This window comes from Kwoniella europaea, chromosome 1 (genome assembly GCF_036810445.1).
Source record: "Kwoniella europaea PYCC6329 chromosome 1, complete sequence".
Classification (NCBI taxonomy): domain Eukaryota; kingdom Fungi; phylum Basidiomycota; class Tremellomycetes; order Tremellales; family Cryptococcaceae; genus Kwoniella; species Kwoniella europaea.
The window spans coordinates 14153171-14169868 of record NC_089487.1 but is presented as its reverse complement, the minus strand read 5'-3'; the positions used below and the strand labels follow the sequence as shown (position 1 = coordinate 14169868).

At 45.2% G+C, this 16698-nt stretch overlaps 7 protein-coding genes across 7 annotated transcripts; all 7 read right to left on the bottom strand.

Annotated features, from left to right (window-relative positions):
* Positions 1 to 75: 75 nt before the first annotated feature.
* Positions 76 to 3446, bottom strand: V865_005410 (uncharacterized protein; the record flags this gene model as incomplete). Its single annotated transcript, XM_066229182.1, has 10 exons — positions 76 to 109; positions 181 to 294; positions 391 to 492; positions 564 to 726; positions 789 to 894; positions 960 to 1081; positions 1168 to 1334; positions 1414 to 1594; positions 1666 to 1861; positions 1929 to 3446. 10 exons carry the CDS (start codon positions 3444 to 3446, stop codon positions 76 to 78), a joined length of 2703 nt encoding a protein of 900 aa, XP_066085279.1.
* A 1208-nt stretch (positions 3447 to 4654) lies between these two features.
* Positions 4655 to 10856, bottom strand: V865_005409 (uncharacterized protein; the record flags this gene model as incomplete). Its single annotated transcript, XM_066229181.1, has 24 exons — positions 4655 to 4768; positions 4839 to 4944; positions 5009 to 5095; positions 5155 to 5267; positions 5401 to 7001; positions 7054 to 7235; positions 7289 to 7818; positions 7862 to 8326; positions 8380 to 8396; positions 8456 to 8510; positions 8559 to 8830; positions 8893 to 8915; positions 8969 to 9049; positions 9097 to 9112; positions 9171 to 9181; positions 9244 to 9452; positions 9525 to 9635; positions 9691 to 9759; positions 9812 to 9956; positions 10016 to 10145; positions 10210 to 10224; positions 10424 to 10552; positions 10615 to 10763; positions 10822 to 10856. 24 exons carry the CDS (start codon positions 10854 to 10856, stop codon positions 4655 to 4657), a joined length of 4665 nt encoding a protein of 1554 aa, XP_066085278.1.
* Positions 10857 to 11700: 844 nt separating this feature from the next.
* V865_005408 (uncharacterized protein) lies at positions 11701 to 11999 on the bottom strand (the record flags this gene model as incomplete). Its single annotated transcript, XM_066229180.1, has 2 exons — positions 11701 to 11742; positions 11808 to 11999. 2 exons carry the CDS (start codon positions 11997 to 11999, stop codon positions 11701 to 11703), a joined length of 234 nt encoding a protein of 77 aa, XP_066085277.1.
* A 39-nt stretch (positions 12000 to 12038) lies between these two features.
* On the bottom strand, positions 12039 to 12369 carry V865_005407 (uncharacterized protein; the record flags this gene model as incomplete). Its single annotated transcript, XM_066229179.1, has 2 exons — positions 12039 to 12126; positions 12191 to 12369. The coding sequence occupies 2 exons, from the start codon at positions 12367 to 12369 to the stop codon at positions 12039 to 12041; spliced, it is 267 nt and encodes an 88-aa protein (XP_066085276.1).
* A 580-nt stretch (positions 12370 to 12949) lies between these two features.
* On the bottom strand, positions 12950 to 13852 carry V865_005406 (uncharacterized protein; the record flags this gene model as incomplete). Its single annotated transcript, XM_066229178.1, has 3 exons — positions 12950 to 13180; positions 13246 to 13603; positions 13674 to 13852. The coding sequence occupies 3 exons, from the start codon at positions 13850 to 13852 to the stop codon at positions 12950 to 12952; spliced, it is 768 nt and encodes a 255-aa protein (XP_066085275.1).
* A 643-nt stretch (positions 13853 to 14495) lies between these two features.
* On the bottom strand, positions 14496 to 15381 carry V865_005405 (uncharacterized protein; the record flags this gene model as incomplete). Its single annotated transcript, XM_066229177.1, has 3 exons — positions 14496 to 14753; positions 14813 to 15173; positions 15245 to 15381. The coding sequence occupies 3 exons, from the start codon at positions 15379 to 15381 to the stop codon at positions 14496 to 14498; spliced, it is 756 nt and encodes a 251-aa protein (XP_066085274.1).
* A 306-nt stretch (positions 15382 to 15687) lies between these two features.
* V865_005404 (uncharacterized protein) lies at positions 15688 to 16661 on the bottom strand (the record flags this gene model as incomplete). The annotated part of the gene is made up of 4 exons (XM_066229176.1): positions 15688 to 15707; positions 15788 to 16004; positions 16076 to 16442; positions 16525 to 16661. 4 exons carry the CDS (start codon positions 16659 to 16661, stop codon positions 15688 to 15690), a joined length of 741 nt encoding a protein of 246 aa, XP_066085273.1.
* Between the last annotated feature and the right edge of the window lie 37 nt (positions 16662 to 16698).

Below are 16698 nucleotides of genomic sequence, written 5' to 3'. Positions count from 1 at the left end.
CCAACGTATCGCCAACTCACCATTCGTCCACTAACTAAGATAATATCCCATGACGCGATTTATGATGATTCACTTCTATGCTGGTTCAGGTATAGGTTCCCTCAAGTATCTACACACCCAAACAACCGCAACACAGTCAGTCTACAATCCTGCATACCCCCAGAGATGACAAAAACTTACGGGTGCCGTAATGCATCTTGCACTTTCAATCTTACATCTGGATCATGATCTAACAATCTCAAGCATAAATCCAAAAATTGATGTTGATGTTTGTTCGTCGGAGCTATTATATCTCTGCGAACCGTAGGCCACATCAGCATGAGCTCCGGATAGAGGTGAAGATGCGCGAAGAGCCCAAAGCCCAGAATTGCTAGAAGGACTTTGACTCACTGTAAGGTCCTCATGTTCTTCACATACTTCCTACTAGCTTTCGATACCGTAGCATTGGGGAAATCGATCTTTGGACCTCTGAAGAACTCTGGTTTCTTATGTCTACAGATCGGCCAGAAGATTAGCATTCTCCCAATTACATTTCACGAATAAATTCCAACAGCACGACTCACCTTCCTTTTTCGATCATCCTCTGACTGAATTTACCCATGACCACTTCCATCATAGCTAGATGTTCTAAATTATCGTGTGTCTGGAAAAGGGCATCTCCAGTATAGAATTCAACCAAGATACATCCTATCGAGAACATATCGCAGGGGTACGACCATGGTAATCCTATAGAACAAAATCAGCTGAACCTTCTACACCCACTTTCCGATCAGCTAACAACGACTCACCTAGTATGATCTCAGGCGCACGATAATGTCTCGTACTGACTACTGAACTGTGATATTCATTCTCGAACGTAGCTGATCCAAAATCGATCAACCGTATTTCCGTGTTCTAACACAGTATAACCATCAGCGGGGTATACATGATGAATCAGCATCATATAAAGGTGAACTCACTTTCAGAACAGATTTCGATTTGGAATTCTTCACTCTAGGACCCACCAATCGAGCGTCATTGGAGCACAACAGGATATTCTCGGGCTTCAAATCAGTGTGAACTAATTTGAGAGAATGCAAGACTAGATCGCAAATAGACATGATATTGTTAGCGTGGGGACAAGACCAAATGGCCGATAGAGCCAGCTCAGAGAAGGGCTCAACTCACAAGCTACACTCTTTAGTAGACTCCTCGCGAAATCCTGTATATGTTTCTCCGGGAACGGCTGGAACCCATTCTGCTTTAAGAAGTCGAATACGCTCATCCCATAGAGTTCAGAAACCAAGCAAGGATGATTCCGAAAATCGAAATATTCATCAAGGTGAATACATTTGCTACGAACGGAAGAAGCAAATCGGTCAGTATGTAGTAAATTGACCACTCGTGAGGCAAGACGAGTAGAAGAAGACTTACTTGTCATTCTTCGGATCATTCTTTTTCAACGTTTCCAACACCCTTATCTCGATCTTACTGGCATCACGATATTTCTGCACAGCTCGAATCACTTTTATAGCTACTTTCCTGCGCGTTTCAATATGTCTAGCTTCGACTACTTTACCGAATGTGCCTTGACCCAGCAGACGGACGATTTTATCTGTATCATGCGAGAGTAAGGAGATCAGCAAATTGGCTTACGTCCAGTTCAGTGAATATCACAACACTCACATCGACCACCTATCACATCATCCGGTTTGACGATATAATGACCCTCTGCGTCGTCCCATGGTGGTGGAGCGGGTTGTCCAGGTGGAGCAGGAGGTGCAGCTTGAGTCTTCTGTGGTTGCTGAGCCTTCTGCTGCGTCGCATATTGCTGGTGGGCATGAGACTGTCCAGTAGCCTGTACAGAAGCGGAAGTAGCAGTCTATAAGCATAGTCGTCAGCATACTTCACCGAGTGACTTATCTTGTGAGCAGAAGTCCTTCACTCACACTTGCCAATTTGCCCTTGGCTTTCTTAACACTGCCGTGTTCGCTTCCTTCATCCATCTTTCTCTTCTTCGTTGACGAAATCAGACTCGTGGTGGATCCATGTCCATTGGCATTTCCATTATAAATACTATTTTGAGATTGGTGCAGAGCATGTTCGTGCGCCTGCGCCTGAGCCTGTTCAGCAGCGACCTGAGCTCTCGTCCTCTTTCGGATCGGTTGGGTTTGTTGATGAATCGAGGGTGATTGCGAATCATCGATAACGATAATTTCCTTCTTTTGTCCAACTGAATCATAAGTATGTTCCATCGTCCATCCCTTCCCATTAACACCTTTCCTACCGCTCCTCGAGACCGATCCGGACCCGCCGATCCCAGTCGCAGACGACATCGTACGTGGGGTGGTCGTCGTCGAGGAATCCCCAGTGACCTTCTTCCGAGGTGGCATGTTGATCTCGTTTAGTGGTTGAGGTAGTAAAGGTGGGGGAGAAGCAGAATATTTGAATCTTAATGGAGGTGGGATATGTACAGGCGACGATTGTCTTGTATATCCACTTGAGTAAGAAACTGAGTGGTGGGCAGATGGGAGATAAGGCGTAGTTGTGGACGTGGAATGAGGGGGCGATTCACGGTAATTATACTGCGAATTGGATGGACCGGGGACACTAGGTAATTCACTACTGTAGTATATCGGATTGCTGCTTCCTATAGAGTCACGACGGAAGTGCGGTAGAGGTTTTGCCTGAGGTGACTTTGAAATTGATAGCGAATGCGAGTGCGAGTGAGTGTGAGTATGCGGATGAGGGGATGTACCTAAAGGCGGTGGTAGAGTATGAGGAGGCCAGAGATGATTTTGGTGTAAGAGTCCAGCGGTTAAAGGTGGATGAGGTGAACGTAATCCCCTTTCAATCGAGTAACTTGTCGAGCTCGAACTTGCCGATAGAGGATTGTTGTAGAAATGACCGGCGTAAGGTGATCTAGAGTGGGAGTGGGAATGGGAATGGGAAGACGGACTAGGTTGGCCGAACAAGTGATATTTGGTATTAGACCCGATTCCACTAGCGGAAGAAGATCCTTGAATGGGTGGTAATAAAGGTTGTTCGTATGGTGATCGTGATGATTCTGATATAATACCAGATAATGAATTGGTATTGGTATTACTATCTCTTCTATAGGGGACTGGAGGTATACGTAGAGCGGGTATTCTCCCCCTGCTTTCTAATCGGTATCCTGTATCCTCTCTCGGTGGAGGAGGCTGGAACAGCGATGGGGCTCTAGGCGGGATTATACTCGGTATCTGAGCAGGATGCTCTTGATAATATGATTCTCTGAGTTGGGATGTATTGGGTAGTGAGAGAAGGGAAGAAGACTGATAGAGGTGATCGTGGTCTTGATTATCGAATTGGGTACTTGATACAGAGGTAGTGGTACTTGTAGTAGCGGTAGTGGTACTATTTGACGGGTTGTGATACTGATCCTGGTATATGGGAGAAGACAAGTGTTGTGGATGATGTCTGCTCATGAGACCGATTGAAGGTGGTAGGAGGGGGCAAGGGGGAGGGTGTGCTGGTGTTGATAGTAAGGACGATATGATGAATAGATTGATTCGAGAGGAAGAGCGTCGATGGTGGTTTGACAGCAGTGGTAGCAGTGGTGGTAGTGGTGGATTGACGCGGGTTTAGTGGTCTATGATCTTACCCGTTATATTGGCTGTGATTTTTAGGATATTACTTCTCCTTCTTTTCTCTATTTTATTTGCAAATCTACTCTTTCATTCGTAGCAGATGTAATGGATAAGTTCGATTTATCTCTGATGACATGTATTCATATAGAAGAGCAGATCAATATGTATAGATATGCACGTTCATACACGATAAACGATGTAAAAGGCTTAGCAGATAATGTATAATCGGCACGTCCTTCACCCTGCGTTCCCCTTCCCTTTTCCCCTTTCGCATCTGTAACCAACATAGCTTATATATGAAATGTACGATCCCTTCCTTGGAGCGAACGGAGGGGAGTGTTATGATTCTCGACAACCAGACAGACAGCCTTCCAGCTAGGTAAGGATCATGTATGACCTGGGCTGCAAATCACTCATCCCTGTATCCTAAACACGGAGTACGAGTAGGAGATTTGATATTAAGAGAGAAAGGGTTGGAGTCGGGTCAAGCTCTGGTCAATGTTAGAGATGCAACGTATAGCAATATACTACTGTGACAGAACTCTTCCCTTCCTTTCAAAATGATAGACCAAACCCCTCTCTGTACGGTATAGGATACACAATCCATCCCCCTTAACCCCATTTTTGGTCCAGTGAACTGCGTTGCACATTTCACACAGCAACGGAGGCTTTCCAATGATCAGTCTATCGGAGATTCACCCTTTCATCTTATTGTTCTCCACTTTACCTACGCCTTCAAACCCTTTTCTCGTCTTCACGCTTACCTTACACGCAATAACTCATACTCGTTCCGTATGCGATTGGCACAGTGGCGAGAAGAGATGGAGCTTCCCAGTCAAATGATCAAAGCGTTTCACTCTGTCACCTGGAGCGATCATAAGCAGTCTACCTTATGCGAGTCACCAAACCGTATGCATCATATAACCAAACATATCCATTCCGTATCGTATCAAGGTCATTATTCGTAAAATTGAATTTACACATAAGCATAATCATGATGCAAGGTATAACATTCCAAGAACGCATGCTCAGTCCTCCAAACCCACTCATAACTCACTACTCGTACTGATCACCCCAATCCAATCTCTCATATCCTTCTCCGAAGCAGCTTGTAGGATATACGAATTGGTGGGTGTAAAAATGGTAAAAGCATTCTTCCGCTACAACAATAATCATCCATACTGTCAATTTGTATATCCTGTTTAGGTTTGTCTAATGAGTTGAACTTACACCAAGAAGCAACTCTACATCTGGACTTTGCGTTACATTCGCCTTGGATAGATTGATAATTTGGAACTCTCTCGAGTTTGGCGTTTCATGTATGTGGAGATATGGCCTGTCAAATAATCATCAACCACTGGACGTATGTGTACGGTGTGTCATGGAAGATATTCACTTACCTCCTTAGCACAAAAATCAATTTCGACCATTGATTATTCTGAGAATCTCTCAGCAACATCAAAGGTCCACTTTTTATCACAGTCTCACTATACCATATTCGTAAGCTCAAGAATGAAACATTGGGACGTGAGTGACACAAACTCACACTTTAGGCTGTATGTTCACCGTAGGTACCAATTTCGGTTTCAAGTCAGGCAAAAGTTTCCTCAATTTACGAGCTACAGCTTCTTCCTCGGGTGTTTCCCTCTTGACATTGATCTAATGAATTGTTGAATCCCGTCAGCTTACAATACGATCACGAGTAGCAGCTGAATCAGGAGAGCATCAGGAGGATGAGGTGTTGATGGGCTGAACTCGAAAGCGATAACAAGAGTGAACCACGCCAACTCACTATAATCCTTTGATCCATTTCCATCTTCCACAACTTCAAACATCTCTTCATCAACCCCACTCTCTCATCCTCATCCAGATCCTTCCTCTCTATATCCCCTATCACCTCCAATATCCATTGAGTCGCCTGAACATCAGCCAGATTCCTGATTGTCCTTTGCATCTTCATAAAATCCTCAATCAAACTTAAACTCCTAGGTTTCCATTCACCTTTTAATACTTCTTCACCTTTGACGTGTTTCTTGGACGTATCCAACCTCCACAGGTCATCGGTTGATCTCGCTATAGGCGGTGTGAGATCAATGGCAAAGATGGATGTGACCGAATTGTATATCTTGGTAGATGCGAATATCGTAGAGAAAATTGAAGATCTTCTGGAATCTCTGCCTAGTATCTTAACTCTCAGATCCATCCGTAAGATCGCAGGTTCATCCAAAGTTTCAACATCGACCAAAAAGCTCAACTTGAGGAGTAAATATTGGTCTGAAGGTGTACGTCGATCTAGCTGTTTACATCCATGAGAAGACGTGTCCCATACTCCCGACCCTTCCAGTACCGACGTTCCGTCAGGTAGATAATCTACATTTTGAGTATTCAACCGCATCTCTACGTGAGATTTGCTAATACTCGATATATTGCCTTTATCGACCACACGGATATCACTCGTATTGAGATGCTGGATTCTCTCCCACGAAAACGCTTTCCCAGATGAATGGGTAAGCTTGATATGCAGTCGACGTTGTAAGCCTTGATGAAGTTGAAAGATATCATCGAACACCTCGCAAGGTATATAATCACCATTCGAAGCTAATTCTCGTATCTCGATTGAAGCGAGAATAGCATGATGCTCATGTCCCACGAAATCCGTCTCACATCTTCGCATAGCAGGTTTCACCTCGTCTCCTTTTACAGGAGTACCAGGGATAGAATTGGGTGGACTCGCTTCCCTGGTCTTATCCCATCGCTCCAACCTTTCGAGATATTCTGTACGGACCTCAGCGAAGAATTCGATCGTCGCATAGCTACCCTGTATGTGACTGATCATCTCGTCTGTGAGAATCACAGAGATGGTCCTTTTGAGATTGAGATGCGCGACAGACGTCTTGTCGAGATCGATTGGGAGAGAAGCGAATATATCTTCCGATACGACACTAGATCCGACCAGGGATGAAAGTCGAGTCTGCGCATGGATTGAAGCGTAATCTACCGAAGAAAGGCCTTTGACCCCGTCGATAGTGATCGTGAAGGTGAGCTTATTCCCGACTGTCAAAACGTTGTTCAGAGGTGTCCAGGAGGATTCAGGTGTTGCTATGCCGGATGATGGCGGAGGAGAAGACTTGAAGTTGACCCTACAAGAACCGATCGCTTCCATGGTATACTGGCATACGATGGGTACGGTAGTAGTGTAGGATAGTTGATTTGCCAACAGCCGAAGAGGTGCTTTAGCGGATCCAATAAACGAGTACGAAGGTGGAAGCGTATCGGTGAAGGTCCCATCAACCCGGAAATGGACCGAGTAGTTGGGATTCTGCTTGAGCACGAGAGATCGTCTCATTTTGAAGAGTTGCTGCTGGAATCTATGTAAATCCCAGACGTAGATCGCTAAATACGAGTCAGCTAGAGCAGGTCGATCGCAAGCAAGAATGATGCTCACATTGGGATACTTTATCAATCACCTTGATAACCACGGCTGCGCCTGCGATATTCGAGGTAACAGTATCCGACACATCCTCAAACTCTACTATACCGTTGAATTTGTCCAGTGAGGAGGTAGGTGATGCGACAACACCGTCGACAATAAGGAAGTTGTAAGAGACCTGTTTACCCATCTCTCGGCTGCACAGACCATCAACTTTTGATTTAGCACTCAGAAGCGACAATTGGCTTACGCAATGACATTCGCTTCTCTGACATTGACAGCACCCATGAGGATCTCCTCCGCCATGGCAAACAACCTTAGTCGTTTCCATCTTTGCACCGCGTCTTGAACCAGTCTCAACTCTCTGGATGTCCAATTAGCAGGTTCGATCGAGGTCTGTTCTAAAGCTCGGGCAGCCGCAGCTTGAGATCGTATTCTTTTCACTTCCTGGGCCATTGTCTTGAGCTGCCTCGTCAAATGCTCTTGATGCAAAGCAGAATCAGAAGGTTTTTGAACAGAGGGAATCTGGGATATTTGCGGTAACGGATGTTCCGTTCCAGCTTCAGAGCCTTCTTCCAGGTTAGACTTATCGTTATCTTGAGCGACTGGTGTACCAACACTGCTCGATGTCATGGTCGTGGCCATTTGCCCATTTGCCCAAGGGTTACTGCTTGGATCGAGAGATTCCTGAGTCTCTGAAGCTGTCATCAACCGAGACTCCAATTCCGCAAATATATCATATCGGCTTTCAGGTCTTTTTCGTTGAGTTCGCACTTTGACCTATACAGCATCAGCCCAGCTCTGTTGCGTCTAGCTCACTCACGATATCATCAAACAGCCTGTCAAGATCATGATCACCTAGCTTCTCGATATCCGCTACTTCCCTCCTTGCAGCCGTCCAGTCCATCAATTCAGCATCGGGTCGACTGCTGGGCGAATCTGGTCTCATTCCACTAACAACCCCAGAGAGATTATCGATACTGACAGAACCCTGCAGCTTTTGTCGTTGAGCTCGTACAGAGGCTGGATCGTTGAATCGGAAAACGTGGAAATCACCCAGTATCACCCGAAAGCCATTCTGAAGTTTTATGGGCGCTTTTGGCGGTACTCGTTTCCCATTTACAAACGTCCGTGCATCAGGCATAGCTTCGACTGTCACTACGCCTTCTTCGTTGGTAAATATACAGTGTTCGGGTAGTATATGAGCGCCCGACAGCTTTATGTGGGCCTTGGTATCATCAACGCTCCCGGCTACAGTTGTTCCCGGTTTCAGTTGATATATCAAGCACTACACAAGATGTTGTCAGTTCCAGTCGTTCCGATATATACAATACCACACACCTCCGACATGAGGGGATCTAAGGTATTTTGTCAGCTTCTTCTGTAATGTAATCTTCATGGTTGTGGGATGACTTACCCTCATTCAGATTGACCAGAGACGGATGCCGTTGCGGCGCATGTACGCCGACCATCTTCTCAAAGTCAGCTTGAGCTTCCGCCAGAGGATCCCAAAGGCTCACATCTTTGTCTATACTGATACCAAGCTCTTCTAGCGCTTTCTCTCTCTCCACATGTATTTTCTGCGTTTTCTCCATCTTCTCTTCCCAAGTCAAGTTCAAGCTCTCCATGAGCTTCTCAGAGGCTTGTAGCTGATCTTGCAATTCGAGCTTTGAGACTTTCTTGATTTCACCTTCTTTAGTTCTGTAGGTGATTATTTGCTTCTCAGGTGGGATTGCAGGATCATAGGTAGCTTCATCGATTCCTCCGCCGGTCGAAACGCGGTTGCGGAGTACTATCACAGATGGAAGTCAGAAACGACGATTCGCCATGCTTTAATGCTATAACGTAACTCACGTTCCAGTTCCTCTTTGAGCTCTCTATAGATATAGCGCAATCAGTGCAAAACCTCGAAAGAAGGCGGCTGACGTACCTGATGAGTTTAGCGTTCGGATCTTCGTTGACAACAGCATGGGTTTTGATCTTCTTGGCTGCATCGGCATATCGCAAAGTACTGCAAAAATGGTCAATTTCCGTCATAGCTTATTTTGTTAAACTCACCTTAAAGTCTCTTCGTCTGTCGCCCGTTCCCATGTAAGCGACAGTTCAACGACGACGCAGAAAATTCTACTCACAGTCAGCCGGGCTATAATTAGAAAAGAATTTCAGCACATACAGCCCGCGCAAATCACAAAAGCAAGGACTCACGAGATGGCAGCTATCATAGCCGTTTTCGAATTTCCACCCAGACTCTCTTTCAATAACCAAGTCAATACCGAATCTCTATAAGGCACGAAATCGTCTTTCTTCTTCTTCCCCTTGCCGTGGTCCGCACTAGCTTGAGCGAGAGCAGCAATGACTTTACCGAGGGTAGTGAGCGATTTATTGATATTGGCACCTTCTTTAAGTCTCGTTCCCTATACCACAAAGACACTCAATTAGTCAGTCAATGACACCCTATTTGGACGAAACGGAAAAGCATGACCTACGGTAGCACCGGTCGAAGCTTGTCTTTCACTACCTGCTAAGTCCACCAAAGAAATCTTCGATACCTTCTCTCCGGTCATATTGGTTTGAGGGTCATGTCGTTTTTGCGTAAGCTGGAAATATGACTCGTGAGCTTATTTTCTGTTGATCCTGGTTCTGAGAGCTTACGATAACAGTAAACACCGCATGTGATCGGGAAGAAGTCTCGTTCATATTGGTAGAAGCGACTGTACGAGCCTAGTTATCCCCATCAGCTCAGTCATCGGAGCAGCAAATTCAGCTGACATACCTTGTTACCCTCGTCCATTAAGGTCATCATCTGATTGTAATTCTCCACCACCAGCCGACTCAGATCCTCGACATAAGGACCTAGGGATGGGTGTTCTCGAACCTTCAGATTTCCCTTATTCTTCGGATTGAGCAGATCTCGTACCCTTCGACAGGCAGGACATCAGCATTCCTCTGACATGCTTTGAGTCATCATACGACTGACTTTTCGTTGTATATCTCTATATACGATACCTCAACAGTGTACGATAATGCCGAATCCTTCTCAGACCGCTGCTCTACCCGTCTAAATAGCTCAGAGGTCGTCAAGGGGATGATACCTTTGTCTGCACCGTCTACATGGCATTTGTATCAGGACAATACTCTTTGCAAGGCGATAATGCAGAGACAAGAACTTACATCCCATCATCGAGTCTGGACGAAGCATTAGCATCAGGAGAAGCAGGCTAAGAGCGAACATTCCGACTCACAACTTTTTCCACTACATCCCGTTTTGTTCCCCTATCAGCTCTTTTTCTGGCCCCTTCTTCATCGATGGGACTAGCTTACCTTCCCGTCTGTCCATCTGCTGAGCTTCAGCTTATAGCTCATACAGGACTGCATGTCAACTCACATGCAAAGATACAAGTATTGAACCCCTCAAAACTATGATCCAGCAATTCAACCCCTAAATCATCGTATAACGTCTGCTGCGAAGCGTATTTCGGGTCATCTCGAGGTCCAGCCGACCAGTATGATTTGTCTATCCAGCTTGAGTAAGCTATGTATGTCCCGTATAAGAGATTTGGGGCACGAAAAGCTTACCAAAAGAGAAGTTCATAGGTTTCTTCTCCGTTGCTCTACCTGAAGTCTGCCCAGTCTGTTCTGGCGGATCTAAAATGGTTTGATTACCTTCCATCCGGATCAGACCCTTGGCACCTCTCGCCAACTCTCGAGAGTTGAGCGGACGACAACTGTTACACAGTAAACTTATGCCTTCTATCTCTGAAGGGGCAAGATGGGGACACTAACCGCACTACTACCTTTATATTTCCACCTCCTGACATCTTGACGTGTGGTGGGCTTGGAATGGTAGATGGACTTCAGGTGGTATTCTATATACGAGATTACACCTTCTTACCACAATTCTTTTCTTCAGCCTGCATCATGACACTTATTAGAAAGGAAGTAAAGGAAAGACTGTTGATTTGTGAGTATGGGTATGAGCGGCCAGTGCTCAGTTGTTAAAAGGGAATGACATGACATGACACTCTCTGTATCAGGTCAGGTTAAACATCAACAATACGAGTGGAGGTCATTCGCGTGCAACGGAACTGGGTTTGTCGTGCATGGCTTCGTCGCGGATAGGAGACACAAAACATCATCCCACTAATCAGTCTGCAAGGTAGACCTTTAAAAGACAGCTACAGGACTATGCAGACGACAGAGGTCTGCATGCGGGTGAGTTTTTGTATCTACAATACATCTCACCGGTGGCCTATAGATACAATCATGCAGAACGATACTCCGATAATAATAATCTAAAGGGCTACTGCATGTGAGGTACTCGCGGATCATGATCTGGAATCTGTACATCGTCGTCGTGAGCTTCGAGCCATTCCGAACGCGATGGATGACCCACCAAAATTCTTCATCAATCTTTTAAATTCTTTCGCAATAATCTCCTTCTCCTTCATCCATTTAATCGCATCCTTTTGTCGCCATGCGTACCATATATTCTCCTTCAGAATCGAGCAAGCTCGAATCAAAGACCAAGAATACCGATCTGGAATGATCTTGAAGAGAGAGTGAGGCAGAGCTGTGAAGTCGAGGACGTGCCGGCCACTGATACCACTTGATATCTCTGCATTCTTTGCCTCTGACATGAAGGATGGACCACAAGGTCAGGTGCTACCCAGAAAACTCCAAATGGCCATGCCGCGGCATGTGCATCTACAGTAAACACCTACCTGTCCATCAGCCCAATCTATGTCACTTTCGCACCTTGTAGCAGTGACACAGATATCAATCGAGTCCATCTGGGCACCGACGATAAGCATGTCAAGAGGGTCGATATCATTGTATGCAATGAAAGCCTTCGAGGCTGCTTTCAGCCATAACAGAGGGTATGTCGCTTCGTATTTGAGAAGGAAATCAATCAGATCAGGTGAGGGACTGCGATCATCTCCGTTGAGGGGAAACTTTATCATCGACTTCGAGTAAGCTAGATCGAGAAAAGACTTGATACTCTAAGAGTGTTCGATTTTCTTGTCTATTAAGTCTATGGTAGCACCAATCTCCTTGTTTCCAACGGTAAGCATCCCATGGAAGACTTTACTGCGGCAGATCGAAATTTTAGTCATTTTAGGTATCTGAGAACATAACCCCTCATACAACTCACGAACTTCCCATGAGGGCCCATTTATGAACCTTGAAGTCCAAACCATCAGAAGACCTCAAGGTTATATCTGTATCCTCAGCCTGGTATTCCGCATTTAACGCGGAGGAATCGTGTTCGCCACCTGACGGGGCCTTAGTGGCTGGTTGTTCTTTTATGGAAGGCGCTTCGGTAGATGACATTGTTTGTGCGTTGAGAGCAATGTAATCTGTACTGAGAAGATTATAAGTTGAGATCAGATGAGTGTGGTCTTGTTCGAAATGCAAGAGACATGATGATCCGACTGTTGTGAATGTTTGGGAGGTTGATGTGCGCTAACGCTCAGGGTCTCATGACTTGTGTTGATGAGTTGTGTGTACTGTATGTGTATGCGTTGCACAACCCTTCCACCAACCAGCTGTCCAAAAATTTGGAGGATGTGCGTTATCAGGTGGGTCCTTTGATCTTGGTGAGGTCGAAAGATACGCTAGACCAACACATACGTCACAGTCTGCTCGATTCAACGAACGTAATTTGCTGTATAGGTAGCACAGTGCGACATGCGTATATCTTATTTTTGCCCAATATATAAGGTGAGATAGTTGTCAAAGATTATGTCACATATCATAAGTCTGATCACACAAAGCTACACGTTGAGGAGTAAGGGGTATCTACAAGAGGTGGGAATGGGTTTCACGCGGCTGTGGGGGACGAGATCGGTAAGAACGTTATTCGATTTTGCGCAGTATGGTGATTTTGAGATCAGCTCGCCCTCCTTGCAGTTCATACAGTATACTCACCCATTTCTTTCATTATCTGAAAGAAACCATCTGCGACCTTCTCTGGATCAGTTCCACCGTGTCTGGTGGCCCGAAGCATAGCGAAAACGTAAGCCTCCGGGACTTCCTTGAGGCGTTCAAGACTCCACGAGCTCAGACTTATGAAGGGATCTCCGACTACATGTCCTAAGGTAGCTACGGGATTTGTAGCTTTTACTAGCTCCTCCGTAGCAATCTGAGTCCCCGTTGAGCTTATCAGCCGGTCTCATCGCTCAGAATCATGAGCCGAGACTCACCCACCGTTGATGACCACGCTCTATTCCTGCCATTTCGGATTGCAAAAGCAACAATTTCTGGTGTGTCCAACATGATCCCTATCCGAAACATATAATATGGACTTGGATCCTTTTCATAGAACCACCGATACATGGAAGCGGATATCAGTTGAATTATAGGCGGAGCGTCGTACTTTTTGGAAAAGGCGATCAGGTTCTTGTACAAACAGTACACCTCCTTTTCTGTAGAGAATTTCGGTGTTTGCCCCTGGCATGTCTGCAGGAACAGAGATACAGTCGAGGATCGCTCCATGATCTCATCGGTGAGATTAATGGTACGATCGGAACTGTCTCCGATGATCAGCATATCTCGAAAAACGATACTGCCACGAATAGACCCAGGGACGTCAGCACATGGTCCTTTCAATCGTTTATGTAAGGATATTTCCTGACCTGTTTGCCATCAGTATATAGCTATGAACCTTGAATTCGAGTCCATCAGAAGATATGAGAGTTACATCTGCTTCGGAATCTTGGTAATCTCTGTTGTAGTCGTTGATTACCGGGTAAGTCCTTGCTCTTTTTGAGGAGGATTTGGTGGCGCTTGAAGGTGAACCTCGTTTGGAGGACATGATGGAAGAGATAGTAGGTGGCTCGACAAGACTTCGGATGTATCTTTAAGAGTATAGAAAGAACACAAGTGAAGGTATCTGTATGGGTGTTTTGATCGAGATGAATGAAAGATCAAGAAGTAAAGAAATGAGTACGTTATACAAAAGTCATATCAATCCCGAGATGTAGTCAAATTTCGCCGACGCACAGACATTATGATCTGTTGTGGCTCGCGAAGAGCATTGTCTTTCAGCAAATCATTGAGTACAGTATCACACAATGTGACGCTCCAGCCTCACGTAGGTATAGACGAACGGCTACCACTGTACGTTATGAGCTCAATAAAGACCCTTCCACTTACCAACAGCGAGTAGACTTGCTGCGCTTCATTATCAGCTCTTCAGACAAAACAGAAATTGAATTTCTCCTTCTTTCTTCCTGGTCGTGCCAATTGTTGACTGCAGTGGCTTTCAGGACTGTTTTTCCATTCGCATACCATTTGAATCAGTACTCATCCGAGGTATCTGAAGTTGCTCCCTGCACGGTTAATCCATCACGTTCGTGGCATACATACTGTACAATTCGGAGCACTATAATTCAAAAGCCAAACTCGACTAACGTCCTGCCACAGAATACTGTATTGGTCCACTGGAAGGCAATGTATCAACATGTAGAGTCATCATTGACCATCTTAAATATTCTTTCGAAATCTTCGGCTATCTGCTTCCAATCGGTCTTACTCAGCTCCCCGTCCTTGATCTTACCCCATGTGGCTCGAATTAGTGAGAATTTCCAAGCATCCGGCATATCCTTGAAATCGTGATAAGCGAGCCCACTTGGATCCATAACGCTACACCCAACAACACTACTGATAATAGCAGTACGATCTTTAGATTTCGCTTTTTCAGCTTCTGTTATATCCTTCGTGGCATGCCCATCAGCAATCCGTGAACGAGCATCATCACCTCGATTAGACTCACCATTGAATTTGCTGTCCATCGCCAGCTACCAGCATGAGTTATACCATATATTGCTAATTTTGGCTGATTTAAGGAACAACCTAGCACAAAGACATTTCTGGGAGCCAGATGATCCTCGATGTACCATTTATAGACTGGGGCCTCTAGATGTGCAAGCACACCTGGACAATCGTACTTGTTGCACAAATTTATCAACTTCTGGTAAGGTTTATGCGATTTCGTTGCGGGTGCTGCCAGTGATCTACCGTAACAAAAACAAAGAAATTTTCCGATAGTCAAGGCATCTTCAAAGCTTTCATCCGTAAGACACAGCTCCTCCTCTTCTCCTTTACCGATAGCCATCATATCACGGAACACAGCGCTGGTCAATCGAGATCAGTGATCAATGTCGCACTGTGGATAGCCTCAAGTCTTTTGAAAGGATCCTCTTACCTGACGGCCATCAGACGGAATCGATGAATTTTGAAAGTCACATTATCGCTAGTTCGGATGGTCACATCGGAATCTTCGAATTGGAAATCTCGACTATGATCGTTGAACATTATTTGATTCTTGGTTTTATCGTTCATTTTGATATAATCTGACAGCTCTTCGGTTATGAGAGATACAAATTAACAGAAGGATGAAGAAAATATCTAAATATACTTATTCATATTACGCACTTGTGACAGTGAATAAGGTTGGACCCAATCTCAGGTATCGTACACCACTGACAACTCTGCATAACGACTCATCCGGAATGATCAATATTCATATGGTTCAATATGACTTCTTCCATTTTAAGCTGTACACTGCGACTGATCGAGTCTGCATACAGTACTACATACATACCAATATATATGTCATCCCTTTCACCACCTGACCCACCTCGATACCTAGTTGGCATCTTCCAGCGCTATTCATATCATACATTTCAGCCGCGGAATCACCCTCGACTTCCAAGATAGTCCAGTATGCAAAGAAAAGAACACTTACTGAGGTCTTTCATGATCTTTTCGAATTCTGCGGCCACCAATTTGTAGTCTACCTTCGATTTGTTAGGTTCCATGACGATCTCTCTAGCTCTCATGAACCCAAACATATATTCGTGCGACAGTTTTCGAAAGTCGTAGAAAGGCCAAGATGCGATATTCAAAGTACGTTCGTTCTTGATCCCGTGTAGTAGCAAGGCCTGACGGGAGCCCATACCGTCCTAAACGTGGGCAAGATCGCATCGGCACTCAGCTTCGCGCTTCATAGCAGTAAGGTAACGATCAACTTCACAGGTGGTCCAGTCCAGGTACTTTGGACAGCTATAGCGCGCTTGAGCGATGCAGTGGCGATCTCATACTGATTCAACTGCGAGCCAAGCAGAAAGTAACGGTCCGACCCAAGTTTCGCGTTGGACGCCCACAGTCGAAAGCAAGTAGTGAGGTGTTCTTTCGCAGCAGAAGCGTCGTACTTGACGACGAATTGTAGAAGAATTTCATGATTCATCATTAAGTCGGATCGATCCGAGGGGTCTTCGAGGTGGATTCCATATAGGATCTTGAGAAACATGGAGAGTATTCTACCATTCTCAAGAGTTTCATCCGTGAGTTTAACGGTGCTATTCCCATTGCCAGCTTCGAACATAGCCTGGAACACCGAGCTGTTCTCATTACAATCAGCACTCCGCGTTACCTCTCTGATTTGATTGGATTTAGCCCCGACGGGGGGGCTGGGTTATTTACCTTGCAGCTTTCAACTTCCAGGTGTGGATGTTGAACACCACGTCATCAGCAGATACCAATCTGAGATCAGAATCATCGAATTGGAATGGTCTGTTGTGGTCGTTGACAACAATCTCAATCCCTTGATCGTCAGGCATCTTGCTATAAGTGATCGGCCAATACAAAACTGCGAAA